The sequence below is a fragment of the Aotus nancymaae genome, unplaced genomic scaffold (assembly GCF_030222135.1).
Source record: "Aotus nancymaae isolate 86718 unplaced genomic scaffold, 86718_ANA_hifiasm-v0.15.2.pri h1tg000053l, whole genome shotgun sequence".
Taxonomy (NCBI): domain Eukaryota; kingdom Metazoa; phylum Chordata; class Mammalia; order Primates; family Aotidae; genus Aotus; species Aotus nancymaae.
In genome coordinates, this window is record NW_026988467.1 from 10,696,064 (window position 1) to 10,724,000 (window position 27,937).

Consider the following 27,937-nt stretch of genomic DNA (forward strand, 5'->3'; position numbering starts at 1 on the left):
AAAGCATTCCAAAAGTCTTGCTTCACTCTTCTTTGAGAGGATGCCAAACGAGATGATCTGAGAAGCTCCCAAGGCAGGCAGACAGACACAGGGAAACCACAGCGACTCTTTGGAGCGCAAACAGCAGCACCACAATCCAACCTATTGGAAATGCTGCGGTTAATTTGAGGCTTGCCCCGCTAATCCTGAGGCGATTCAGCGAGGGCTACAAACGCTCCCCTAGCGCATCCTGGATCTGGCACACCTGGCTTGCCCACCACCAGGCTGGAGACAGCGCAAGGTGCGGAATCCCGGAGGCCAATCAAGACCCCAACTTTGCACATTTGGGGCTTGAGATCTCTCGCCCCTCAGGTCCCCAGAAGGAACCGATTTCTGGCCTCGAAGGTGGGGCAAAGGGTCAATGTCCTCCACCAGATCTAGGAGGATGTGGCCTCGAAGCTGCTCCATCCCTCCACCCCCTGGGATGCCACAGAAGACCCGCACGCGAGTTTCTTGAAACCCCAGAGCCCACGAGAGCAGGGCTGCGGCTGGCAGCGGCAGGCGAGGAATCCAACGCAGGAAACTTAAGCGCTCGGGGTGCCTGGCGCGCCCGCCCCGCTGGCACAGCAAAAGTTGTGGAGGCCCCCCGCGCGCACATCGACCCAGCTGTGAGCCGAGGGTCCCGGACTCACCGCTCTCACGGCTTGGCGCGGCGCCCTCACCTCGGAAAGGCTGGGTGGACTTCCCCGTAAACCTTGACTTCCTATTAAACCTTTAAGTTTCAGTGCAGATCCCGGCCGCCGCCCCGCCGCGGCACTCACCTCGGAAACCCTGCGTGGACGTCCCGGTAAACCTTAACTCAGCGCGCCGCCGACGCACCGGCCCGCGCCACCGATGCGCGGCCGCGCCTACCGCGTCGCTGACGCCCAGTCACCGCCGACACGCCTCGGACGCCGACATCCAGTCGCGGACGCCCCCGACGCTCCGACCTCGCCGCCGACACCCCCGACGCACGGAAGCTGCAGACCTGGACTCCGCCGCCGCCGACCATGCGGCCGACGCCCCCGACGCGCCGACCGCGCCGCCACCGCCACTGACGCTGTCAGCGCCTGGGACGGCGCGGAACAGCTGACCGCGCCGTGGATGCCCCCGAGCAGCAGACCGCGCCGCCGATGCAATCGGCGCCTGGGACGCCGCCATCGCACCGCAGACCCCGCGGACGCCACCGACCGCGTCGCAGACGTCCCCGACAGGCCGCAGATGCAGCTGACGCCGACCACGCCGCGGACGCCGCCAACGCGCCTCGGACGCCGACGTCCAGCCGCGGACGCCCCTGACGCGCCGACCTCGCCGCCGACACCCCCGACGCATGGAAGCTGCAGACCTGGACTCCGCCGCCGCCGACCGTGCCGCCGACGCCGCTGACGCCTCCGACGCGCCGCCCCCGCCGCCGCCACTGACGCTGTCAGCGCCTGGGACGGCGCCGAACAGCTGACCGCGCCGTGGATGCCCCCGACCAGCAGACCGTGCCGCCGACACTCCCGACACGCCGACCGCGCCGCCGATGCCATCCGCGCCTGGGACGCCGCCGAAGGGCCTCGGACGCCGCCGACGCACCGCAGACGCCGCCGACGCCATTGGCGCATGGGACGCGTCTTCTTTTCCTTGCAGTGGTCTATAGATGAAAAATTCTTTGCTCTGGAAGAGAAAGAAAAAGAACTGCGTCCGTTTGGTCTTGCTGTGAGAGAGCGAGATCACGACTTCCAGAGACTGCTCTCCTCCCATGAAGCTACTATGCAGGTAAGAGCAAAACCTCTCTCTGACTTGGTGTTCCTCTCCCACTTGTATTCGAAGCCTGAAGCAGGACCCCGTTCCATCGTTTTCTGAAAACCGGGGATTCTGCTTTACATACGGGGAGAAAACCAAAAATAGCGGTCATTAGTTCCATCATTGTAGATTCGAAAGGGAGAGACTTTAGCATTTCTACTTTCTTTTGTGATATGAACTTTGTGAGGCGAGCCAGTGAATATTGGTTTCTGTTCACATACTTCTGATTTATTTCCAATTCTTGTTCATACATAAATACACATTTTCTCTGTCCTTCTCTCTCGCTCTCTCTTACTTTTACTGAAACATTGCCAGGGTGCAAGTATTATATTGTGTTTTCTACACACAGGTCCATGAGGCACATACTATTATCCCTGTTTTATAGAGGAGGAGACAGCCTTCTGAAGCTAAGTACCCTGTCCAAGCTAACATAGCTAATAAGTAGCAGATCCAGTAACCTAGGCAGTATGGCTCCTCCGTTTCCTTCACCGTGTACCTTTGGGTAGTGCAGAAATTGAAACCATCACTATGATAGCAAATACAGTGTTTAGTATTCCTTTCGCTTATCGTTTTGTGCTTCCCTCTCTAAGGTTACACTGGGGAGAAAATAAGTAAATGAACTGAGTGTCCATTTATCCTCATCTAACATTAATTGTTACATGCCCTGAACAAATAGGATAAAGACTTATTTCAGAACGCAATAGGTACGTAAGTGGCCACTAGAGATACTTTTCTCTATTGTTAGTGTTCATTCCTGGGACATGTATTTAGAGACTTCTGTGTTCTGGGCCTGGTAAAACAAAAATGAATAAAACATGATACTTATTTTCAAGAATCTCACAGCTCCTCCTTCTGTGATAGAGTCTTTTAAGCCCTTTGCTATTTACTAGAGGCGGTTCTTTCCCCCAGAAGCTTACAGTGTCCCTTCTGTATTAGGATCTCAGTGCAACACTGCTCTGCAAACTTGGACCAGGGTGGAGTGAGGTAGCGGAGGAGCTGTGCCAGCGTCTACAGCGAAAGGAAAGGATGCTGCAGAACCTTCTGAGTGATTGAAACAAGCAAGTGGTGGAAGATGAAATGGAGATTCAAGGCCTGCTTCAGTCTGTGAACTCCAGGGAGCAGGAAAGCCAAGTAAGGACTAATGCGCTTAGCAGGAAAGTATCACATAGTGCATTTATAGTCTGCAAATAGGAAGCATTTGCAGACTGTAGATGTGTGTATGTTTATATATTTTACGGTCAACTCTGTTAGTTTCTTTCCTTCAATTTATTTTCTAGGCCACAGTTTTATTTCTTTACTTATCTATTTAGAGATGGGGGTCTCTGTTTATGCAGGCTGGTCTTGAAGTCCTGGGCTCAAGCAGTCATCCTGCCTTAGCTTCCAAAATGCTGGAATTGTAGGTGTGAGCCACTGTGCCTGGCCTTAGACCACAGTTTTATATTGATCATCAAAGTATGAAAAATAGTTTTGAAAATTTTACATTTGGAAGGCTGCCTAAACAATACATGTATCCGTTAGCTTCATTACATACGTTTTCTTTTCCTTAATAATCTGATCATTTTGAGAGAAAGGAGTAGGGGTTGTGGAGTGTTTTGATTTTGATTCTAAATTATTAAGACTAGAGTGATAACTTTGCATTTTCAGCGAAGGTATGGGAAAACTTACACTCAACATGTTTATTCTTAGCTTTTGTTAAATCTGAGTTATCTTAAGAGGAAAAAAAGATTGCATTTTTCCAAGGTCATGATGAGAGAATGAATAATCTCATTACAGTATGGGGTATACTACTTTCACAGTATTTCAGAAGTAAATTTTTTTGTTTTTGAGGTGGCATCTCCCTCTGTCATCCCAGCTGGAGTGCAGTGGCGTGATCTCAGCTCACTGCAACCTGGGCCTCCCGGGTTCAATCGATTCTCCTGCCTCAGCCTCGCAAATAGGTGGGATTACAGGCATGCACCACCATGCCCAGCTAATTTTTGTGTTTTCAGTAGAGATGAGGTTTCACCATTTGGCCATGCTGGTTTCCAGTTCCTGGCCTCAAGTGATCCACCCACCTCGGCCTCCCAAAGTGCTGAGATTACAGGCGTGAGCCACCAAGCCCTGGCCAGGGGTAAATTCTTAACTTTTCTCATTTCTATGTGTTTTCTCCTCAAATGTAAAGACTCTTAGTTGACTTGTGCTGCGTTTCAAAGACCAGTAGCTCAGAATCCCCCTAGTCAGTTTTTAGAGGAAGGCAGATTCTTTCTTGCCTATGTTATTTCACTCCATAATATTTTCTTACTTTTCCTTATCTTGTAAAGGGATTATACTCCACTCCTCTGGTTGTTAGCCCCACTGAAGTAAATACACATCTTGTTAGAAAAGTCCTGCTGTGTGCTTCAGATATTGTTCCTCAAATAGACCTAACAAAATTATTCTAAATTATTTAAGTCTGGCAAGAGGCTAGCATCTTTAAGTTTTCTTTTTAACCTGTTCGTGATTTGGTAGAATTAGTCTTTATTATACCTCAGAAAAAAAATTTTGCCCTGTGGGTAATCGAATAATGAAGATGATAGAACTTACAGGAGATTTTTCAACTCAAGAAGATTAATGGTTGTATTCTTCTAGATCTGCTCGTGTAATTTGACATGCAAAAGAAATCACCTGAATAGCTTTTTCAAGACGTAGATTGTGGAGCTCAACTTCAGAGATAGAAATTAGGAGGTATAGGTGGGACTTAAGAATTTGCATTTCTAACAAGTTTCCAGGTGATCGTGATGCTGCTGGCTGGTGGACTGCATTGGAGGAGCACTGCTAAAAACTCTTAAATACTGCTAGAAAAGGAGTGCCAAGGCAGATGGGGCGCAGTATATATCTTGTATGCTATTTATTATGTTTTTTCCCCACAGTTTTCACAGATACTTTTATTAAGATACTTTGATAATACACGGATACCTCTAAAATGGTTCCATCGACATCTCCCAAGAGCCCAAATTTTACTTACTGAAAAATGGCAGTGTTTTTTCTCGTATTTCTCTTTGAAATGGTGACAAGAGCTCAGCTTCTCACTTAAAACAATAGTACTTTTCCTCAGAGACAGTTGGTGTTATGATTCGTCATCTTCTACTCTCAGTAATTTTAATATAAATTTATTATTTCCAGATTTTCTGTTTAAATGCAGACTTTCTGTGCATTAATAGTTACAAAAGTTCTAGATCTTTCCCTTATTGTGTCATTATCTGTCTTAGAAAACTGGGATTTGAAATGAAACTGAGTTTGGTGATTTTGAGATTGAGATTCCCCTGATCATGTGGTCTGATGAAAATGTTTATGTGTGTAATTGCCTCATTCAGTAAATGTGTAGTGAGTGCCTATGATGTGCCAGACACCGTACCGGGTGCTTGAGATTCAGCACCAAGATGCCTTTAGGGCCGGGCGCGGTGACTGAAGCCTGTAATCCCAGGACTTTGGGAGGCTGAGGCGGGCAGATCACGAGGTCAAGAGATCAAGACCATCCTGGTCAACATGGTGAAACCCCGTCTCTAGTAAAAATACAAAAAAAAACTAGCTGGGCATGGTGGCGCGCGCCTGTAGTCCCAGCTACTTGGGAAGCTGAGGCAAGAGGATTGCTTGAACCCAGGAGGCGGAGGTTGCAGTGAGCCGAGATTGTGCCACTGCACTCCAGCCTGGCGCCTGACAACACAGTGAGACTCCGTCAAAAAAAAAAAAAAGAGCTGTGTATCAGATAAGTGCATTAAAAAAAAAAATTCAGCACAGTAAGGGATATTGGGGATAGAGAAGAGATTGCTGGGTTCTTTAAAGTTTTATTTCCCAGCTTTATTGAGGTATAATTGCAAATACTGTCTATATTCAAGGTGTGCAGCATGATGTTTTGATATACGTATACATTGTGAAATGATTACCACCATCAAATTAACATGTCCGTCACTACGCATTTTATGCATGTGTGGTGAGGACACTAAAGATCTACTCTCTTAGCAAATTTCAAGTAAATAACATAGAATGACTCACTCAAGTAAATAATGCAGTATTATTAACTAAAGTCACCATGCGATACATTAGATTCCCAAAACATATTCATCTTGTACCTGAAAGCTTTTACCCTTTGGCCAGTGAGATTGCTTTTGTGGTTAGGATGTGCAGGGAAGGCCAACCTGATAAGGTGTCACTTGGCAAAGACCTGAAGGGAGCAAACCACACAAATGTTTGAAGAGCAATCCAGTCCGAAGAAACAGCTGTCCAAGAATAAAGACAACTGTTATCTTAATTCCAGAATCTTAACACCTAAGCCTGATAGTTCTAGCAGAACCTATTTCAGATTCTCTTTTTCTTATCTGTTACAAATGTGTTAAATTCAGTTTTTTCTCCAATGTTCTGCCTGTGAGAGTTTTTTTCCATTCACTTTAACTGGGTTTTTCCCTGTAAACTGAAAGCAGGGAAACAATTTCCTAAGAACCCACTGTTTTGTTTGTTTGTTTGCTTGTTGTTTACAAATGATTGACTTTGAAGAAGTAATACCAGGGCCGGGCGGGGTGGCTCATCCTAGCACTTTGGGAGGCCGAGGTGGGTGAATCACCTGAGGTCAAGAGTTGAAGACCAGCCTGGCCATCATGGTGAAACCCCATCTTTATTAAAAAAAAAAAAAAAGAAAAAGAAAAGAGAAATAATAGCAGAAGAAAAATTTTGTTTTACTAGAATATCTTTTTTTTTGTTTTTTTGGAGACTGAGTTTTGCTCTTGTTACCCAGGCTGGAGTGCAATGGCGCGATCTCGGCTCACTGCAACCTCCGCCTCCTGGGTTCAGGCAATTCTCCTGCCTCAGCCTCCTGAGTAGCTGGGACTACAGGCATGCGCCACCATGCCCAGCTAATTTTTTGTATTTTTAGTAGAGACAGGGTTTCACCATGTTGACCAGGATGGTCTCGATCTCTTGACCTCGTGATCCACCCGCCTCGTCCTCCCAAAGTGCTGGGATTACAGGCATGAGCCACCACGCCCGGCCCTACTAGAATATCTTTCTAATGTTATTTGTGATTTTCTCTTACTAGGTTGCTGCAGAGAAGATGATGGAAGCCTTAATGGAAAGAAATTCAGAATTACAGGCCCTGCGCCAGTATTTGGGAGGAAGAGACTCCATGATGTCCCAAGCACCCATCTCTAACCCACGAGCTGAAGTTTCCTCCTTTGGCCCCCCTCTTGGAGAACAGACTGATCAAGTAAGAAGTATAGACTTAGATAATTCATGCTGAATGTGTTTCCTTTTTACATTTGAGGTGTAAGTTTGATAATTTTAATACGAAATTGTGAGAATATTCTCAGTGCTGTCATTGTGATCATAGTTCCTGCATCTTCCTAAGTCCCCCAGTTTTTTAGGGTCCAGTGCAGATACCTTCCATAGATGATAGTACTTTTTTGACTACCAAAGAAGATGCCAGCATACCCAGATCGGCATTAGGTGAGTATGAAATTTCATTTCATTCAGGGATTTTGTTTTCTGTTAATAGGTTTGGCTAAGACTCTTTTTCTGTTCCTACCTTAATGGAAAAAATAAGTTTGGAATTCCTCTGAAAGGCTGAAGAACTGTCCTTACCTTATGTTGAGTTGAGGTTATGGCTTTGAGGTCACAGTTTGGCCCAGAGAAAGTCTGTCCTTATTCTCCTTTTCAGATAGTTTTGCAGGGATTCAGAAATGCAGGAGGTAGTGGTTCCAATCCTGCACAGCAAGGCCATGTGCTGACAGCTTTTCCCGGGTATCTTTCAAGTCTGGGGCCACTCGCTGTGACTTGACATCACCTACACGAAACTGTTAGGAAGGGTAGGCAGTGTACATTGAGTTATTTGCCAAGCCTAGCCCCATTCAGGGGATGGTTTAGAAAAGTCTTATGAGTAGTCATTCTCTAATTTGGAAACTTTATACTAATCAAAGAGTAAAATAATGTTGGATTTGTTTTATTTATTCTTTATTTGCCTTTTTTAAGAAGTGTACTTTTCTCTAAATTTTGTATTTTGGAAATTTCAAACCTACAGAAAAGGGGCAAGAATAGTATAGTGAAGACTCATATACATTTTTATTCAGACCAGTTATTAACGTTCTGCCACATTTGCCTTATTTCTTTGTATGTACACACACATATATGTGGATGTAATGTGTTTTCTGAACCATTGGAGAATTTCTTACAGAAATCATGACACTTTATGCTGCATACGTCAGTATTTCCTAAGAACAAGGGCATTCTCCTACATAGCTACAATATAATTATCATACTCAGAAAATTTAACCTTGATATAGGCTTAGTATCTAATACGCAGTCCACATTCAGAGTTCCTGTTGTCCCAATAATGTTGTGTATAGCTACCTTGGTTCCCTAGAACCCAGGGCTTATGCATTGTGCTTAGTTGTCATGTCTCTTAGTCTCTAATCTAAAACAGTTGTTTAGCTTTTATTTGTTTTTAGTGAGACTGGCATTTTTGAAGAATTCAGGACTGTGAATATTCCTCAATTTAGCCATGATTGTTTTCTTGTGGTTAGATTCCAGTTAAACATTTTTGGCAGGAATACCATATGGATGAATTATCCCTTCCCCTCCCCTCCCCTCCCCACCCTGTTTCTTTTCTTCTCTTTTTTTTCTGAGACAAAATCTGTCATTGCCCAGGCTGGATTGCAGTGGCGCCATCTCAGCTCACTGCAGCCTCTGCTTCCCGGGTTCAAGCGATCTTCCCACCTCAGCCTCCCAAAGTGGAGCTAGAACTACAGGCATGCGTCACCATGCTTGGCTAGTTTGTTTGTTTTGTTTTGTTTTTTTAGAGATGGGGTTTCACTGTGTTGGCCAGGCTGGTCTAGAACTCCTAGCCTCAAATGATCCACCTGCCTCAGCCTCCCAAAGTGCTGGGATTACAGGTGTGAGCCTGGATGACATCTTTCTTAGTGCATCACATCAGTGCATGATAATCAGTTTGTATCATCCTTGGTGATACGAAATTTAGTCATTTGGTTAAGGTTGTAGCTGCCAAATCCCTCCACTGTAAAAGGTGCATTTTCCTCTTTATATGTAAGTCATCTGCTGGCTGAATTTGAGATGTCGACAGTTGTTTTCCAACAATCATTCACTCAGTGGCTGTAGTATCGTTTGAGCCTTGCTTGAACCAACTCTTACATTGGTAGCTTAAAAATAGTGATGTTTCAGGGCTGGGCACGGTGGCTCATGCTTTTAATCCCAGCACTTTGGGAGGCCCAGGAGAGTAGATTACTTGAGCTCAGGAGTTCGAGGCCAATATGATGAAATTCCGTCTCTACGAAAAATACAAAAATTAGTCGAACACGGTGGCACATGCCTGTAATCCCAGCTACGCAGGAGGCTGAGGCAGGAGAACCGCTTGAATCTGGGTGGCAGAAAGATCGCCCCACTGCACACCAGCCTTGGTGAGAGAATGAGACTCAGTCTCAAAAAAAAAAAAAAAATTAAGATTTTCTGTTTGTAAAATTTCTTCTTTATTTCTTTGTGGATATTATTTTATAAAGAAGAGCTGTCCTTTCCCTATCTCTGTACTCCATTTGTTTTTATCAATATGGATTTTCAAAAATCATTATATTACTGATTTCGGTCATTATTTCCTTTACTCCTCAAATTAACCCAGATTCGGTCAGTGGGAACCTCATTGAGCTGTTTCTCTGACCCTTTGCCATATCCCCTTCAGTGTTTTTGATTTCTTTGTTTTTTGTCCTTTCATAGTTTCTGGCACAATAAGACGTTCTGTGATTACCTTTTACTTTACCTGCCTCAGTCCCAGAATGAGCCGTTATCCTAAAGAGCTCCCTGGTTCCTTTTGGTGGGTAATGGCATTGACAAACTGTGATCTGGGCACAAGATGTCTTCATTGCCACATGAATACCTTTTGCTTCTAGGCCCTTTTAAGTGAGCAGAGGTAGCAGTGAATATTTTTAAGTATGTATGTATGTATTTGTGTACATATGAAGATTTGATACTGACTTCTGTCATTCTAATTTAACAATATAGGTTCTTTTTTCCTTCATTTCATATATGTATCTCCTTGAGAGCCCTGGTTACTTATAATGTCACTATATTTCAAAATATTTACACATTTGCAGAACAGTATACTATGCAAAAGTAGTTTCTGAATTACTACATAAATACCACTATCAACAGTAAATGTATTCTGTAATGTTTACCTTTTTTTTGTAATTCTTTTTATCCTTAAGGTATTTTTGTAATTCTTTTTATCCTTAGGGTATTTTGCACTGACGGTGTTCAGTTAGTGAGTTGAAAAATATTTGGATTAATTTGTTTTGTCTTCTGGGTGGTTTTATTATCTGTTTCCTATATAGATTCATTTGTTTATATTAGGATTGAATTTTAGGTTTTTTATCTCCCATTAATTGACAAGCTGACTTACATATTAAGAATTAAACATTAACACAGTTCAAAATCCAGTATATAAAATGATATACTCAGATGTCCCATCTCTTTCCCTATCCCCTCTCTCCTGTTGCCACTCATCTCCTGAAGGTAATCAGTTTCATTTCTGGGTTATTCTTTCTGTGTATCTTTTTGCAAAAATCGGCAAATGAATCATCTGTGTCTATGTAATGTATATATGTATATTCTTATTCCCCCTTTTCCTAATCTAAAACCTACTACCTTAGATGTATTCTTAAGCATGTAGCTTGTTTTCGTTAACATAGTCTCAGGATTTCTAAATGACTCCATATAAGTTGATAAAAGATTGTCCTTATTCCTTTTTTACATCAGTATATAGTTCCATCTGTGAATATACTATACTTTATTCAGTCTTTTCTTTATAGAATGCAGGATGACTGTGGTATTTAGCTCTTAGAAATAACGCTACAAAGAACAACCTGCGTAGATGTTTTATTTTTTTCTTATTATTGGAATGTGTCCTCAGTAAATTCCTCAAAGGAGGCAGCTGATATCACATTATGTTCATAGCAATTAAAACTAGCACTCTATTTTCATTTTAGGAGACCTGAACACAGTGGCAGGGCTGGAAAAAGAACTGAGTAATGCCAAAGAGGAACTTGAACTCATGGCTAAAAAAGAGAAAGTCAGGTGAGTGTTCTAGTCAAGTCTTAATTTTAAAATCCCTATGATTTTTTCTTTCAAAATAGTTTATATTCAAAAGCGTATAATTCTCCAAGTAGAGTATCTGAGTCCAAATGCCAGGTATGACTTTTTTTCTTTTTGGGGAAAAATGTAAGTTATTTTTTATATACATTATCTCAACAAGATGCTCCTGTTTTTATATTGGGACCATTAAAACTTACTAAGTGCTGGAAAAACACAACTCTCACTCCCCATTGCTAATTGGAATAAAACAACTGTAAAGGCCAGGCGTGGTGGCTCACGCCTGTAATCCTGGCACTTTGGGAGGCTGAGGCAGGCTGATCACTTGAGGTCAGGAGTTGGAGACCAGCCTGGCCAATATGGCGAAATCCCATCTCTACTAAAAATACAAAAATTAGCCGGGTATGATTTCGGGTGCTTGTAATCCCAGCTACTCGGGAGGCTGAGGCAGGAGAATCACTTGAACCTGGGAGGCAGAGGTTGCAGTGAGCTGAGATCGTGCCATCAGACTCCAGCCTAGGAAAGAAGCAAAACTCCACCTCCAAAAATAATAATAATAGTAAATAACTAGTGTAAATAGGAAGTATTGTGTGATTGCTGCTTAGAGTTATGACATTAGACCCATGAAATTAGTTTTATAAACATGAAACGAGGAACTTCGATATAGTCAATGTTTATTGAGTATTCATATGCAATGTACTGTGCTAGGTATTTAAATTAGCACGAATGTTTACAACTCTACATGAAGTAAATGGTGTCGGCCCCATTATTATAGAACAAGAAGCTGAAACACTGATTTCTCTTATAGAATGAGAGTGGAGAATAGTCATGTAACTAATAAATGCCATAGCTTTGATTCAAACTCCTGTCGTTTGTGACTTCACATAATTCCTAAGTTTCATTTTTCCCATCTTATGCTTTAACTCTCTTGAGCGTAGACGTTTCATCAGTTCTTTTAGAAGGGGCTTTTCAGCCTTAGAGATTCACACCCCCCTGCCTTTCCTATATGTATTTTCTTTTTCTGTTCCTAGAACAGAAAGAGTCTGATGTACCTACAGAGTCACGAGTGAGGAGTAAAATGGCCGATATTCAAGTTGGAAAAGCAGGCAGGAACCAGATCACTAGGTTTGTTAGAAGAATTAAATATAGACAGGAAATATGTATTTCCTAAATATATACACAGCTAGTTACATATTCAACTGTGATGTTGAGGAAATATGAGGACCACAGCGCAGAGTTACAGACTACAACTAAAAGCTTGTTTGTTACTCTGGCATCTCTTTTAGAAGATCAGTCGGTGTCATGGCTTCCTAAATTAACTTTAGCTAGCTAGTCTAAGTAGCTCCTTAGATTTTTTTTCTACCTTTTGCCATAGCTAGATGTATAATATGGAACCTGTGTTTGTGTTTGTGATGGAATTAACATTTTATCTTTTGATTTTATTACCATATTTCTGCTTACAAACAGACTCATGTTTTTGACTCAGTTAGTTTTTAGGATACGAGAATGTGTGGCATTTAAGAAATACCAGTTTTTAAAATCCCCTAGTCTCTTTTCCTTTTTGTGGCTCTACCTTAGCCATTATCTGATTATTCATGTCAGGTATTTTAGTTTCCACATACTCTTCCTGTTTTTCTTACATATACCAAATCCAGAGTAATGTTACTTTTTGGTTCTGTCCTGTTTTCAGGATCATGAAATTCTAATGCCTATGAATGGATATTTTGAGGGGCTGATACTTAACTATTGCTAGCAATAGTTATAACTCCAGCACAATTGTGCAATCTTGGCTCACTGCAACCTCCACCTCCTGGGTTCAAGCAATTCTTCTGCCTCAGCCTCCTGAGTAGCTGGGACTACAGGCGTGTACCACCATGCCCAGCTAATTTTTGTATTTTCAGTAGAGATGGGGTTTCACTGTGTTGGCTAGATGATCTCAATCTCTTGACCTTGTGATCTGCCTGCCTCATCCTCCCAAAGTGTTGGTATTACAGCCGTGACCCACTGCGCCCAGCTAGTGCCCCGACTTCTATCTAAATGTTGAGACCTTGCTCACTTTTAATTGGGGGATCCAGAACTCTCAATTCCTGACCACTTTCTCTACCAGGAAAGGACTTCACTGCAAAAGGTGTGGCACCTGCCCTGGAAAAGGAAGACCACACTGTATGAGCAGGAGCCCCAGGGCATCGCCAAGCCATGCCTGTCCTCATGGTCGGTGGCAGCCCTTGCTGAATTAAACCAGCTGTCACCAGTAGAGACAGCCACATTCCCTTTTATCTAAATACAAAACTCATAGAGGCATATAATACCTGTAAAATATTTCTATTCCTCATTCCAATTACAGTGTAATTCTTTTTCAGTGTAATTGGGCCATATTGGTGAGAGCTCTTTCCACAACACCTCCCTTCTCTATCAAGGAAGACTAGTGCAGAGTGCTTTGGAATCACACATCATCAGAGGGTGGATAATGATCAAGTGCCTCTAAATGACAAGTGACCTTCCCTGTGCTAAGGAACCTTACACAAAGGGCACCCGAGTGAAGGACCCTGCTGAGGATCAGGGGCTGATGTTGTTGGGCAGAAACTTTAGGTAAGAGGCCAGTTTCCCTGCAGGGGAAGCATTCCCACCCAGCTTATGAGACCCCTGTAAGATTTAATGACTTGATGCACGTGTAAGGCTGGGCATGGGGCCTGTCATCTGGTAGCTCAATAAATGCATCTTTTTCTTCTTTTCTCTTTTAGCAGAATCCCCGGCATTCTTCATCTTTCTTATATTTTTTGAGATGGAGTTTTGTTCTTATTGCCCAGGCTAGAGTGCCAAGGCCTCCGCCTCCCAGGTTCAAGTGATTCTCAGCCTCCTGAGTAGCTGGGATTACAGGTGTGCACACCACACCTGGCTGATTTTTGTATTTTTAGATTTTTAGTACAGACAGGGTTTTACCATGTTGGCCAGGCTGGTTTAGAAACCCTGACCTCATGATCTAACCACCTCACCCTCCCAAAGTGCTGGGATTATAGGCGTGAGTCACCATGCCCAACCTAATTGAAATAAGAAACCTAAAGAAACCTTCTTTCTTTCTTTCTTTCTTTTTTTGAGACAGAGTTTTGCTCTTGTTGCCCAGGCTAGAGTGCAATGGTGTGATCTCGACTCACCACAACGTCTGGCCTCCCAGGTTCAAGTGATTCTCCTGCCTCAGCCTCCCAAGTAGCTGGGATCACAGGGATGCACCACCATGCGCAGCCACTTTTTTGTACTTTTGATAGAGACGGGGTTTCTCCATGTTGGTCAGGCTGGTCTCAAACTCCGACCTCAGGTGATCCACACCTCAGCCTTCCAAAGTGCTGGGATTACAGGCGTGAGCCACCACACGCCACCTAATCCTTTTCTTTTCTCAATAGATGGTATCATAGTATTAGCTTCTATGCACTTAGACTTGCTCTTAATATGACTCAATACTGCAAGACCTTGATGCAGTAGTTAAAAGAATATTTCCAGTAGGTGAAGGAGGCTTTCAGTGATGGTTAGACCTTCATGCCCTAGCATTTGGAGATTGCATCTTTTAGAAATGACACCAAGGGAAATCTGCCCATGTGCATCATTCAATGGAACCGTACCAGGTGACTTAAAATTAAGGATATCCAAGAAAAAGCCTTCCCTAGAAGCAGACCACATCACACAGTAAACAGCTTTTCCAAGACAATGGAACAAGACTCCCTTCGATCTTCTTCCATGGACTGAGACTTGGGTTTATTTTGTATTAACACAAAATACTCAAACCTCTGTTTTATTTTGTCAGATACTTTCACCACTAAAAGCCAACACTTTCTAAGGTCTCCTGTTCAAAATCTAGCTACTATCACTTACCAAAGCAATTGCTGGCTATAGAGTCATTTAGATGAATGGAAGGATCACAACTAATGGTAGGACCTGCTCTCACACACAGTTGGGTAGCCATTGAGGATGCTAACTTCATGATAAGGTTTGTTATCCTTCCTTTGGCAGGTTGGTTAATTTTTTTTTTTTTTTTTTTTTTTTTTGACACAGAGTCTTGCTCTGTCGCCCAGGCTGGAGTTTGGTGGCACAATCTTGGCTCACTGCAGCCTCTGCCTTCTGGATTTGAGCAATTCTCCTGCCTCAGCTTCCCAAGTAGCTGGGACTACAGGCGCCCGCCACCATGCCCAGCTATTTTTTTGTATTTTTAGTAGATTCAGGATTTCACCGTGTTAGCCAGGATGGTCTCGATCTCCCAATCTCATGATCCATCCGCCTCGGCCTCCCAAAGTGCTGGGATTCCAGGCGTGAGCCACCGCCCCTGGCCCTAATATTTTCAGTCAAATGACTTGGCACTGAGAAGAAGCTATAGATGTAAATACGTGGCCTATGACTTTTGTTGGTTTCATTACTGGTAATTTATCTGTATGCATGGGAAACATTAGTGTAACTGGGTCTAATCTAGATAGTGTCCCAGCCTCCCCTATAATCAAACTGTTTGGTCTGACACACATTATGAAGACTGGAATGCTATATGTAGCAATTAGAATGCCAATAGACATAGAATCAGAACATGACCGTGTTACTCTCTGCCATAGAATTAGAGACCTTACCGAAATGAGATATAGGTTCATTGGAAACTCTAGAGGCAAATAGAATGCCTCTATAGCTCTACTAGATGCAATAAATAATAGTTTCATTTATTGGATGCATCCATACTCAGGGCATGTTTGGAGAGGAACCTATTTATTCTTCAATGGAGATGGCCTGCAAGGATTACTTTATACAATTCCTAGAAATCTTTTTTCTTTCCACCCCAATTCAAACCATTATCATGCAACGTGGTGTCAATGGAAATTAAGGCTGTTGAGGCAGAAATAATTAAATAAAGCTTCATTGAATGCTAAATATGAGGATTGACCTGGAAGACACACCGACAAAGTGGGTGTGTTCCAAAGTCTGTGAGAAGTTGGAATGCTTTTGTGAGAAAGGTTAAAAGAAGGGAATGGGACTCCTCATATCAGCTTTTCAAAAATTTTCTTTTGTTTTATTGACCTGGCAAGGCTCAAATAGAGTTTTGTTTTGTTTCTGTTTTGTTCATTGGAAGGTGCAATACAGAGGTTACAGTTACTGGCTTTAGATGACAACATAACAGGCTAAAACATTTACTTGCAAGACAACCAGCAAAACTTCATGATCAGAATCAAATCAGTGTCCTCACCGTCAGTAGGTGAAGGCTTCATCAGTACTTGAAGAGTTTGAGGCACTCGTGAACTCATGATCAGATTCTTTTTTATTATTATTTTTTTATTTTTTAAAGATGGGGTTTCACCATGTTGGCCAGGCTGGTCTTGAACTCCCGACCTCAGGTGATCCACCCGCCTTGGCCTCCAAAGTGCTTGGATTACAGGCGTGAGCCACCACGCCCGGCCGATAAGATTCTTTACTTAGGGACAGGATACAAGCCAATCATCAGACCTTCCGCAGGTGGTTAATTTGGAAGCCTGCCAAATGTGACCTGTAGGTTTCCACTGGCAATATGCAGGTACAGATATGACAAAGAATAACCATGACCTTCATATGACCCCCGGCTGGTGAGTAATGGGATCCTTTTGACCTTTTCTGTCCGTAAAACCAGGTTACTCACCTTGTGTAGCAACAAAATATATAGTCTACTTAATGAAGAAAGAGACTCTGTTGAAAAAAAAAAAGAATTTTTATTATGACATAAGCAAAGCAGCTGGGCGTAGTAGTGCATGCCTGTAGTCCCAGCTACTTGGGAGGCTGAGGTGGGAGGATCGCTTGAGCCTAGGAGTTCTGGGCTGTAGTACGCTATGCCCATCGGGTGTCCACGCTAAGTTTGGCATCAATATGGTGACCTCCCAGGAGCGGGGGACCCCCAGGTTGCCTAAGGAGGGGTGAACTGGCCCAGATCAAAAACAGAGCAGGCCAAAACTCCCGTGCTGATCAGTAGTGGGATCACTCCTTTGAACAGCCACTGCACTCCAGCCTGGGCAACACAGCAAGACCCCATCTCTAAAAAAAAAAAAAAGAAAACAAATGAGCAAAGCGATGGAAATAAATGTGATATTATTCAGGGAGGTAAAAGAAGACAAAGGTCTTGAAAGAAAAATAAGATTATATAAATTGTTTTGAAAGACTCATCCTTGCTCATAAGAATAAAAACCAAGGAGGCATCAGTGCAAGGTTGGATAGATTCCTCCTCCACCCCCTCAATAACCCCCAACATGTTTACCAAGTCTTGGCTCACTCCCAGGATCCCATTAAAACACCCAGCTCAACTCTGCCCAGCCCCCATCCTCACTTCCCTTTGTAATTTTGACATGACTCTATTACAGGACCATCAGGTTCCTAAGCCTGGTGCACAGTAGCATACCAATATTCTGAGACAACAGGGTTTGCAGCAGAGAGTTTAATGTTCACAGGGTGGCTGAATGAGAAGCTGGGAGGAGACCCTCAAATTCATCTCCCCAAGGAGTACTGAGGGTTTTCAGGAGATCATGGATAGCAAGGAGCTGGAAATTTGGAGAATTTTGGTGGCGGGAAGAGGTATGAAGTCATCAGGATGTAGAAACTGCATTCTTGGTGAGTTGGTGCCTTACAGGGCCCTTCAGGTCAGCTGGCATCAATAGTTTTCCTGACATGCAGAACCTGAAAGAATATCTCAAATGAAAAAGTTAATGTTTTACAATGTTTAAATTGTTGTCTGCAGAGCAGTTAAGGTGAACTGTAATCTAAGGTCTACATGATTTTGGGACGGTAGGCTGCCAGCAACCATGAGGAAGCAGGTCAGAGAGCAAGCTGACCTCATGATGAATGAGGAATGGGCTGCAAGCTTGGTTTATTTTTGTTTCTCCCCCTCCCTTCTCCACTGATTAAATTGATAAGGTTTATAGGTATTGTTTCAATTTCTTCCAAGAAGCCTTAACCTAAGCCCTGAGACCAATCACACCCTCAGTGGCACCTCTGTTCCACCCGAATGAGCGAATAATCTGGTACATTAGGTGATATAAAACCCACAAGACCATTTGATACATGACTGTTTTATTCTGATTTTGTAGGGATGATGCCTCTGTTTTTATAAAGCTTTTTTTTTTTTTTTTTTTTTTTTTCTGAGATGGAGTCCTGTCTGTCTCCCAGGCTGGAGTACAGTGGCACGATCTTGGCTCACTGCAACCTCTGCCTCCTGGGTTCAAGCAGTTCTCCTGCCTCAGCCTCCCAAGTAGCTGGCATTACAGGCATGCACTGCCACAGCTGGCTAATTTTGTATTTTCAACAGAGATGGGGTTTCTCCATGTTGGTCAGGCTGGTCTGGAACTCCCAACCTCAGGTCATCCGCCTGCCTTAGCCTCCCATAGAGCTAGGATTACAGACGTGAGCCACTGCGCCTGGCCTATAAAGCTATTTTAACTATAAAATATTTTTATGATTTTGATGTGTTCTCCCAACAACACTACTTTCAGGTTTTATTTTTCGGTCTAGTGTCTGGAATAGATCAAACCCTTCCCTGCCTCACACTCAGGACTATACAGTTCACATATTAGTAAAATTTCATCAGTGTTTGTGGAGTTCATTAATGAATGAATTTTTGTTTTTTTTGACAGCATCTCCCTCTATTACCCAGGCTGGAGTGCAATGGCACAATCTCAGCTTACTGCAACCTCTGCCTCCTGGGTTCAAGCGATTTTCCTGCCTCAGCCTCCAGAGTAGCTGGATTACAGACATTTTTGTATTTTTAGAGACAGAGTTTCACCATGTTGGCTAGGCTGGTCTTGGGCTCCTGACCTCAGGTGATCCACCAGCCTTGACCTCCCAAAGTGCTGAGATTACAGGCATGAGCCACCCTGCCTGGCCTTGAATGAATGAATTCACTTCCACCCGATCCCTAACGCTTTCAGTTTCTTGATTCATGAAATGAATATGAATATCTGATATTAATAGATTTCTGATTCAATCCATTAATCTTCAGAGAGCCAAAATTCCAATCAGGATTAATTGGGTGGAGATTCAGAAATCCAATCAGATATCAGTTTTTGATTGGAAGCTAGCAGTGGATACATGGAGGGGAGGGGATGGGAGTGGTGATTACAAAGGTCAATAAAAGCTTCGAAAGACCCACAGGAGAGACCCAAAGTCTTCGAGCCTAGAGTTACTGCTTGTTTCTTGAGATCTGAGCACCCTGCAAACTGAGTCCAGATCTGGTAAGTCACTAATCTCTGTAAGGACCCTTCCATAAGGACGCTCCCATCTGATCTACAGTCTGGGGTGGGGAGAATTCAGCCTAAGATGGCACAGAGCTATATCCTGTTTTGTTTTTTTTTTTTTTTAACTTTTTTCATATGAACAGTATGAAAACATCTTTGATTTCTTCCTCTAAATGGGATTTTACAGCCTGGCCAAAAGGGTGAAACCTGTCTTTACTAAAATATAAAAATTAGCCAGGCATAGTGGTAGTCGCCTGTAATTCCAGCTACTCGGGAGGTTGAAGCAGAATTATTTGAACCCAGAAGACAGATGTTGCAGTGAGCCGACACAGTGCCGCTGTACTCCAGCCTGGGCCACAGACTGAGCATCCGTCTCAAAAAAAAAAAAAAATGCAGTTTTGTCTTTATTTCAAAAATTTTGATTGTGCTTTGGTTTATGTCATTTCAAAATTCTTATCCGCTGGGCTCGGGCCTCCCACCCGTAATCCCAGCACTTTGGGAGGCCAAGGCAAGCAGATCACCTGAGGTTGGGTGTTCTAGACCAGCCTGGTCAACAGGGCAAAACCCCATCTCTACTAAAAAATAATAATAATAATAATAATAATAATACAAAATTAGCCAGGCCTGGTGGCACATGCCTATAATCCCAGCTACTCGGGAAGCTGAGGAAGAGGAATCACTTGAACCTGGGAGGTAGAGGTTGTATGAGCCAAGATCTCGCCATTGTACTCCAGCCTGGGCAATGAGGGAAACTCCATGTCAAAAAAAAAGCTGGGCATGGTGGCTCGTGCTTGTAATTCCAGCACTTTGGGAGGCTGAGGCCAGCCTGACCAACTTGGCAAAATCTTGTCTTTACTAGAAATACAAAAATTAGCTGGGTATGGTGGTGGATGCCTGTAATCCCAACTACTCGAGCGGTTGAGGCAAGAGAATCCCTTGAACCTGGGAGGCGTAGGTTGCAGTGAGCCGGGATCCTGTCATTGCACTTCAGCCTGGGCGACAGAAAAAAAAAAAGATTCTTGGTGGGAGCAGCAACTCATGCTTATAACCCAAAACTTTGGAGGCCAAGGCGGGAGGATCATTTCAGCCTAGGGATTCAAGACCAAACTGGGCAACATGGCAAACCCCCATCTCTACAAAATATTTTTTGAGGGGTTGGGAGGTTAGAGTCTCACTCTGTTTGCCCAGGCTGGATCGCAGTGCTGTGATCTCGGCTCACTCTGCCTCCCAGGCTGAAGCGCTTCTCCTGCCTCTGCCTCCTGAGTAGCTGGGATTACAGCCACCCATGCCCAGCTAATTTTTGTGTTTTTAGTAGAGGTGGGGTTTCACCATGTTGGCCAGGCTGGTCTCGAACTCCTGACCTCAAGTTATCCACCCATCTTGGCCTCCCAAAATGCTGGGATTACAGCCGTGAGCCACCGGTGCCTGGCCTCTACAAAAAAACTTCTTAAAAATATTAGTCAGTCATGGTGGATGCATCTGTAGTCCAAGCTATTTGGCTGGCTCAGGTGGGAGAATCCCTTGAGCCTGGAAAATTGAGGTTGCAGTGAGCCGTGCTCACACCATTGTTGTACTCCAGCCTGAGCAACAGAATGAGATTCTGTCCCAAAAAAACCCCACAAAAAAATCTTAACCAAACAGTTAAAAAGAAAATCCAAGTAATTGAAATCAGTAGGCCAATCCCAACCCCCGCAAAAAAGGGGAGAAAGAGAGTTTAGAAGCCTCTACATGTCAATATCCCATTTAGACTGTTTAATCCAGCAGTTGTGGTTTTGTTAGAAAAACAGTGTTAAAGATTTCCAGTAATTCCCACAATGGCCATAAATTATCCTGAGTGTAATTTTACCATCAGTTTAAAAATGACCACATGAGAATGACCATGAAATCTGAATGGTCTTCTGTCTAATGTCAGAAAGAGATTAAACCCTTCCCTATCTCACAGTTAGGACTATGAAGGTCACATATTAGTAAAACTCCATGTTTGTGGAGTAAATCAGTGAGTGAGTCCTGGACTTTCATCCTATCTCTAATTCTTTCACTTTAATGAGTGAATATCTAATTTGTTCAGTTAATCTGTAAGAAAGCCAAAAATTCAATCAGGATTAACTGGGGTTGAGGGAACTTAAGGAATCTAATCAAATTTTTTTTTTTACTTTTTTTTTTGAGACGGAGTTTTACTGTGTCACACAGGCTGGAGCGCAGTGGCTCGATCTCTTCTCACTGCAACCTCCACCTCCTGGGTTCAAGCGATTCTCCTGCCTCAGCCTCCCGAGTAGCTAGGATTACAGGCATGCACGACTACACCTGGTTAAGTTTTTGTATTTTTAGCAGAGATGGGGTTTCTCCATGTTGGCCAGACCTCGAACTCCCAACCTCAGGTGATCCACCCACCTTTGCCTCCCAAAGTGCTGGGATTACAGGCATGAGCCACTGATGCCACACCTTTTTTTTTTTTTTTTTTTTTTTTTTGAGACCAATCCAGCCAGCTGGAGTCTCAGAGGCTTTTGCAGGCCTTCAAATTTTTTTTTTTTTTTTTTTTGAGACCAGTTTTGCTCTTGATGCCAGGCTAGAGTGCAATGGCCTGATTTGGCTCAGTGCAACCTCCTCCTCCCGGGTTCCAGTGATTCTTCATCCTCAGCCTCTCCAGTAGCTGGGATTAAAGGTGCTAGCCACCACACACAGCTAAATTGTGTCTTTTTAGTAGAGATGGGGTTTCGTCATTTTGGCCAGGCTGGTCCTGAACCCTTGACCTCAGATGATCCACCCAGCTCAGCCTCCCAACAAGCTGGGATTATAGGTGTGAGACACCATTCCCGACCCCATTCTATTCCTTAATAATATCTTTAGAGCAGGACAGGTGCAGTGGCTCATGCCTGTTTTTCCAGATGAACAGATGTGGGCCTTGAATTTTCCTCTAAATGCAGTTTTGTCTTTATTCCAGAAATTTTCATTTGTGCCTTGGTTTTTGACATTTCAAAATTCAGAAGTTTTTTCTTTTTTCTTGAGACAGAATCTTGTTCTGTTGCCCAGGCTGGAGTGCAGTGGTGTGATCTCGGCTCCCTGAAACCTCCGACTCCCTGGAAGTGATTCTCCTACCTCATCCTCCCAAGTAGCTGGGACTACAGGCGCTTGCCACCATGCCCAGCTAATTTTTTTTTTTTGTATTTTTAGTAGAGGAGGTTTTGTTGTGTTGGCCAGGCTGATCTTGAACTCCTGACCTCATGATCCGCCTGCCTTAGCCTCCCAAAGTGCTGGGATTACAGGTGTGAGTCACTGCACCCAGCCAAAGTGGTTCATTTTTAACTGGAAACATCTCTGTCTTGCAAATGATCCATAATACTGTCACATAGCTTTCAAATTTCTCACTGAAATTTTAAATAATGAGGCCAGGTGTGGAAGCTCACACCTATAATCCCAGAACTTTGGGAGGCCAAGGGGAGTGAATTGCTTGAGTCTCGGATTTCAAGACCAGCATGGACAACATAGAGAAACCGGCTGTCTTTACAGGAGGTCCAAAAATAAAAGATTAGCTGGGAGTGTTGATACAGGACTGTGGTCCTAGCTACTTGGGAGCCTGAGGTGGAAGAATCCTTTGAGCCTGGGAGGTCATGGCTGCACTGAGGTGAGATAGCACCACTGCACTCCAGCCACTCCAGCCACTCCAGCCTGGGTGACAGAGCAAGACCCTATCAAAAAAAAAAAGAAGAAGAAGACAGAAGGGAGGAAGACAGGAAAAGAAGAGAGAGAGAGAGAAAGGGAAAGACAAATAGAGAAAGTAAACTTAAATATTAAAAAAAGAAAACAAATAGAAAAACCCATTCTAGGGATGACCAGTGAATGTTCCCAACCATCTTATTTGTAGGAACTGTGAATGTTGGTATGTAGGGCTTGTGACATAATATTCCTGTTGTTTTAGAACCTTGAGTAATTAGAAATTTCCTCCAAAGGTGGGAGGGGTTGGCCTTCAGGCTCCCCCATACTCACTACTCAGTGGATGGAACACTGGATGGAAAGGAAGAGCTAGTGGTGGTCCTGCCTCCTCGCTGCTTGGGAGACGCTCGTGCTGATGCCAGCAGAGACAGAATGCTGGCTTTGTGGCCACTGAGCACAGAGTAGCATTGGAGAAAACTGAGGACTCTTTCGCCATTGCCAGAGCACTGACTTTGGCCCTAGGAGAGGATGAGATTGCATGGGCTTGGTCTGAGCGTGATGCTTTTTCTCTGGATTTGTCCTCTGGAACTTTTCCTTGCAGATTGGTGAAGATGAGCATCCGGACTCCACCCAGACTCCTGGAGCTGGTGAGGCGGAGCCTGCTGAGGGACCAGGCCTTGGCCGTCTGCACCCTGGAGGAGCTGCCCACGGAACTTTTCCCCCCGCTGTTCATGGAAGCCTTCAGCAGGAGACGCTGTGAGGCCCTGAAGGCGATGGTGCAGGCCTGGCCCTTCCCCTGCCTCCCTCTGGGGTCCCTGATGAAGACGCCTTGCCTGGAGACCTTCCAAGCTGTGCTCAATGGGCTCGATGCACTGCTGACCCAGGGGGTTTGTCTCAGGTGAGGTGGCCCAGGTGGGGAGGTAGGGAGGGCCCAAGCGTCCAGAGAAGGAAGAGCTGGGTCGTGAGGAGTGGGGAGGCCCAACAGGGGGCCCACAGGCTTCTGATGGTGCTAATGAGAAAGCTCAGTGAGGCCTTGGCCATTGCCCAGCTCCTCCGGGAAAGGACTACTCATCACGCAGGGTCCATGGAGGTCACAGGAGCCTCTCTCCTAGTGGCAATGAAAGGCACCACTAAAAGTGGGAACTGAGCAGGCACGGACGCTCACACCTGTAATCCCAGCATTTGGGAGGCTGAGTAGGGTGGATCACCTGTGGTCAGGAGTTTGAAACCAGCCTGGCCAACATGGTGAAATTCTGACCCTACTAAAAAATACAAATATTAGCTGGACATGGTGGTGAGTACCTGTCATCCCAGGTGCTCAGGAGGTTGAGGCAGGAGAATCACTTGAACCCAGGAGGTGGAAGTTGCCATGAGCCGAAATCTCACCACTGCACTCCAGCCTGGGCGATGGAGGGAGACTTATTCTCAGAATAAAGAGAAAGTGGAATTGAACAGGATCCAAGGGGACAGCAGGGTGGAGAAAAGTCAGAGAGAGAAAAAAGCAAGGAGGGGAGCAGCTGACGTGCAGGATGTGAAGTTGACGTTCAGCAGTGACTGCTTACATTCTCAGCCTCTCCTCTATCTTCCTACAGGAGAAGGAAACTTCAAGTCCTGGATTTACAGGATGTCAGTGAGAACTTCTGGATGGTGTGGTCTGAAGCCATGGCCCGCGGGTACTTACCAAATGCCACGAGGAAGAGAAAACCAGCTCAGGACTGTCCAGTGATGAGAGGACAGCAGCGCTTGACTGTGTTCATAGACCTTTGCCTCAAGAACAGGACTCCGGATGAATGCCTCACCTGCCTCTTTCTGTGGGTCAAGCAGAGGGAAGGTTTAGTACACCTGTGCTGTAAGAAGCTGAAAGTTTTGGGAACGCCCCTCCACAAAATCAAAAACATCCTGAATGTGGTGAACCCAGAGTGTGTCCAGGAGGTGGAAGTGAATTGCAGGCGGCGACTGCCCGACCTGGCAGAGTTTACCCCACACCCGGGCCAGATGAGGAATCTTCAAAAGTTCGCTCTCTCCCACGTCGACGTCCCTCGCTACGTTTCCCCAGAGCAGAAGAAGGAGTTTGTTACCCAGTTCACCTCTCAGTTCCTCAAGCTGCACCACCTCCAAAAGCTGTATATGAACTGTGTTTCTTTCCTCGAAGGCCATCTGGCCCAGCTGTTGAGGTGAGGAAGGATGGTGAGCTTTCTCTGCAGACCACAGCAGAGCCTTTCTAGGTCACAGTAAATGCTAGTGGGCATCTACTGTGACTGCCTATGAGGAGGTGACAGTGAAGGGGACACTAGTATGTCAATGCATTTTTCTGTTGGCGGCTCTGTCCTGAAATGGGTATCACACAACCATCCCAATAAAGGCAGAGGGATCAGTGGGGGTAGATGCTATGGAGAGGCTGCCATGCTAGGAAGCTAGCTTCTGAAGGGTTCAGCTCTAGTGAGGGTGCGTTTGTGAATTCCTCCTGAGGACGCATGTCTAAGTTAAGATGATGAGAAATAGGCCAGGCATAGTGGCTCATGCCTGTAATCCTAGCACTTTGAGAGTCTGAGGAAAGAGGATAACTTGAGCCCAGAAGTTTTAGAGCAGTCTGGGTAACACAGCAAGACTGCTGACTAAAAATATGAATTAATAAAAATAAAAACAAAAAAGATAATTTTTTTTGAAATGGAATTTGACTTTATTGCCCAGGGGGAATGCAGTGATGTGATCTCAGCTTACTGCAACCTCTACTTCCCGGGTTCAAGTGATTCTCCTGTCTCAGTCTCCTGAGTACCTGGAATTACAGGTGTGGGCCACCATACCTGGCTAATTTTTGTATTTTTAGTAGAGACGAGGTTTCACCATATTGGCCAGGCTGGTCTCAAACTCCTGACCTCACGTGATCCCACTGCCTGCCTCAGCCTCCCAAAGTGCTGGGATTACAGGCATGAGCAAACATGCCCAGCCCAAACAAGATAATTTTTATTTGTTTGTTTATTTATTTACTTATTTATGTTTGAGATGGAGTTTCACTCTGTCACCCAGTCTGGATGCAGTGGCGCCATCTCGGTTCACTGCAACCTCCACCTCCCAGGTTCAAGCAATTCTCCTGTGAGTCTCCTGAGTAGTTGGGATTACAGGCACTCGCCACCACACCTGGCTAAGTGTTGTATTTTTAGTAAAGACCAAGTTTCACCATGTTGGTCAGGTTGGTCTCGAACTCCTGGCCTCGGCCTTCAAAAGTGCTGGGATTACAGGCGTGAGCCACCGTGCCTGGCCAAACAAGATTAGTTTTAAAAAGATGTTGGGAAGTGGGGAAGTGAAGTGGGCACTGAAGAGGGGAATGCTCATCAAACCTGCACATTTCAGAATAATACAAGCTGTGTGCTCAACATTCGTGTGGGGAACACGAATGCTCTCATCTCTAATTCCCTGTCACAATAGGTTGTTTAGAGCTCCAGGTAAATTAATTACCTAGGAAACAGAAGGTAAGAGAGTAGGCACAAAGACTGGTGAAAGTGATAAATGGTTTGCTGATTAGACAGGCGTGTCAGGGACCCCTGCAGCCTGGACACCCCAGCTGATGTTGCAGAATCCCGCCTGGGTTTGTCCGTAAGCCTGTGTCCCCACTGGGCTCCCATGGCCCAGAGATGTGGTTTTTTCCCTGATGGATGAGTAAAGGGAGCTTCAGGGATTCTGTGAACTTGATCCATTCTTATAAATGATGATGAAAAGACTCAGCTGGAAATGGAATTTTTCTTTGTTTTTCTTTTTTTTGAGACACAGTCTCACTCTGTTACACAGGCTGGAGTGTAGCGGCATAATCTCTGCTCGCTGCAACCTCTACTTCCTGGGTTCTTGCGATTCTCCTGCCTCAACCTCCCGAGTAGCTGAAATTACAGGCACCTGCCACCACGCCCGGCTGATTTTTGCATTTTTAGTAGAGATGGGGTTTCACCTTGGCCAGGCTGGTCTCAAACTCCTGACCTCAAGTGATCCACCCATCTCAGCCTCTCAAAGTGCTCGGATTATAGGTGTGAGTTACTGTGCCGGGCCTAAGATGGACCTGACCTCAGTGGCAAAGTTCATCACGCAGCATCCTAAGTGTTGACTATCAGACAATCAGAATGACCCTGGGCTTGGGCAAAATGGTCTTCATCCATCACCTTGAAGTCATCCCCCACCACCCTCCACTCCCCTGTATGATTCCCCAGAACTAACTTCTTGCTCTCTCCCCAGCTGTCTGAAGACCCCGTTAAAGACCTTCGCAATAACGAACTGTGTGCTTTCAGAATCAGACTTGAGGCATCTGTCCCAGTCCCCGAGCATCAGTCAACTAATGACCCTGGACCTGAGTGGCATCAGCCTGGCCAATTTGAGTCTTGTGCCTCTCCAACTTCTGCTAGAAAAAGTGGCAGCCACCCTGGAGTACCTGGGCTTAGATGACTGTGGGATCGAAGACTCCCAAGTCAACGCCATCCTGCCTGCCCTGAGCCGCTGCTTGGAGCTCACCACCTTCAGCTTGTGTGGAAATCCCATCTCCATGGCCACCCTGGAGAACCTGCTGTCCCACACAGTCAGACTGAACAACTTATGCCTGGAGCTGTATCCCAACCCACGGGAGAGTTATGATGCTTATGGTGGTCTCTGCCGGAGGAGATTTGCCCAACTTGGGGCTGAGCTGATGGGGAGAGTGAAGGACTTGAGGCAGCCCAAGAGGATCTTGTTCTGTACTGCCTGCTGCCCTCACTGCGGCCACAGGGCATTTTATGACCTGGAGGTAAATCAGTGCAGCTGTTGAATATCTGCCTCTTTGGGTGGATGTATCAAATGCTTTCTTCTGGACACTTGGAAACTAAAACTTAGGTCTTGGGTACATCCTCAAGGGAGCACAGAACCCATCGTTTCAGACACGGCTCTGAAAGTGGAAAAGGAAAGGTAATGAACCAGGGGTCGGACTTGGGGGAAACGTTGACATGGATTGGATGGGACTTCGGGGACCTGTGTCCTATAGAGTCAAAAATGGGAATCTGAATGTCTAGAGTGGAATTCAGGCTTGAGAATGCATGAGGGAGTTACCCTTGCATGGATGGTTGCAAAGAAACAGAAATAAAGGAAAACTGAGTGGAAGCTGTCTGGTGCCCTCTATTATCAAGTAACCTGTTTTCCAGTTGAAGCGTCAG

At 44.8% G+C, this 27,937-nt stretch overlaps 1 protein-coding gene across 3 annotated transcripts; it reads left to right on the top strand.

Moving 5' to 3' along the window:
• Positions 1 to 1,635: 1,635 nt before the first annotated feature.
• LOC105708386 (PRAME family member 20-like) lies at positions 1,636 to 27,884 on the top strand. 3 transcript variants are annotated; one of them, XM_064363324.1, is made up of 8 exons: positions 1,636 to 1,779; positions 2,743 to 2,937; positions 6,854 to 7,021; positions 7,163 to 7,260; positions 10,803 to 10,890; positions 23,374 to 23,670; positions 24,365 to 24,946; positions 26,994 to 27,884. In XM_064363324.1, exons 5-8 carry the CDS (start codon positions 10,868 to 10,870, stop codon positions 27,553 to 27,555), a joined length of 1,464 nt encoding a protein of 487 aa, XP_064219394.1. In that variant the 5' UTR covers positions 1,636 to 1,779; positions 2,743 to 2,937; positions 6,854 to 7,021; positions 7,163 to 7,260; positions 10,803 to 10,867; the 3' UTR covers positions 27,556 to 27,884. The 3 variants fall into 3 exon arrangements, with proteins under 3 accessions (XP_064219394.1, XP_064219395.1, XP_064219393.1); XM_064363325.1 differs by lacking the exon at positions 7,163 to 7,260; XM_064363323.1 differs by lacking the exons at positions 1,636 to 1,779; positions 2,743 to 2,937; positions 6,854 to 7,021; positions 7,163 to 7,260 and adding an exon at positions 13,266 to 13,494 and having other exon boundaries at positions 10,822 to 10,890.
• The last annotated feature ends 53 nt before the right edge of the window (positions 27,885 to 27,937 follow it).

Coding starts and splice junctions, on each gene's coding strand:
- LOC105708386 (XM_064363323.1), top strand. CDS start 13,391: ATGACAAGTGACCTTCCCTGTGCTAAGGAACCTTACACAAAGGGCACC. Junction 23,671..24,364: donor ACCCAGGGGGTTTGTCTCAG/GTGAGGTGGCCC, acceptor ATCTTCCTACAG/GAGAAGGAAACTTCAAGTCC. Junction 24,947..26,993: donor CATCTGGCCCAGCTGTTGAG/GTGAGGAAGGAT, acceptor CTCTCTCCCCAG/CTGTCTGAAGACCCCGTTAA.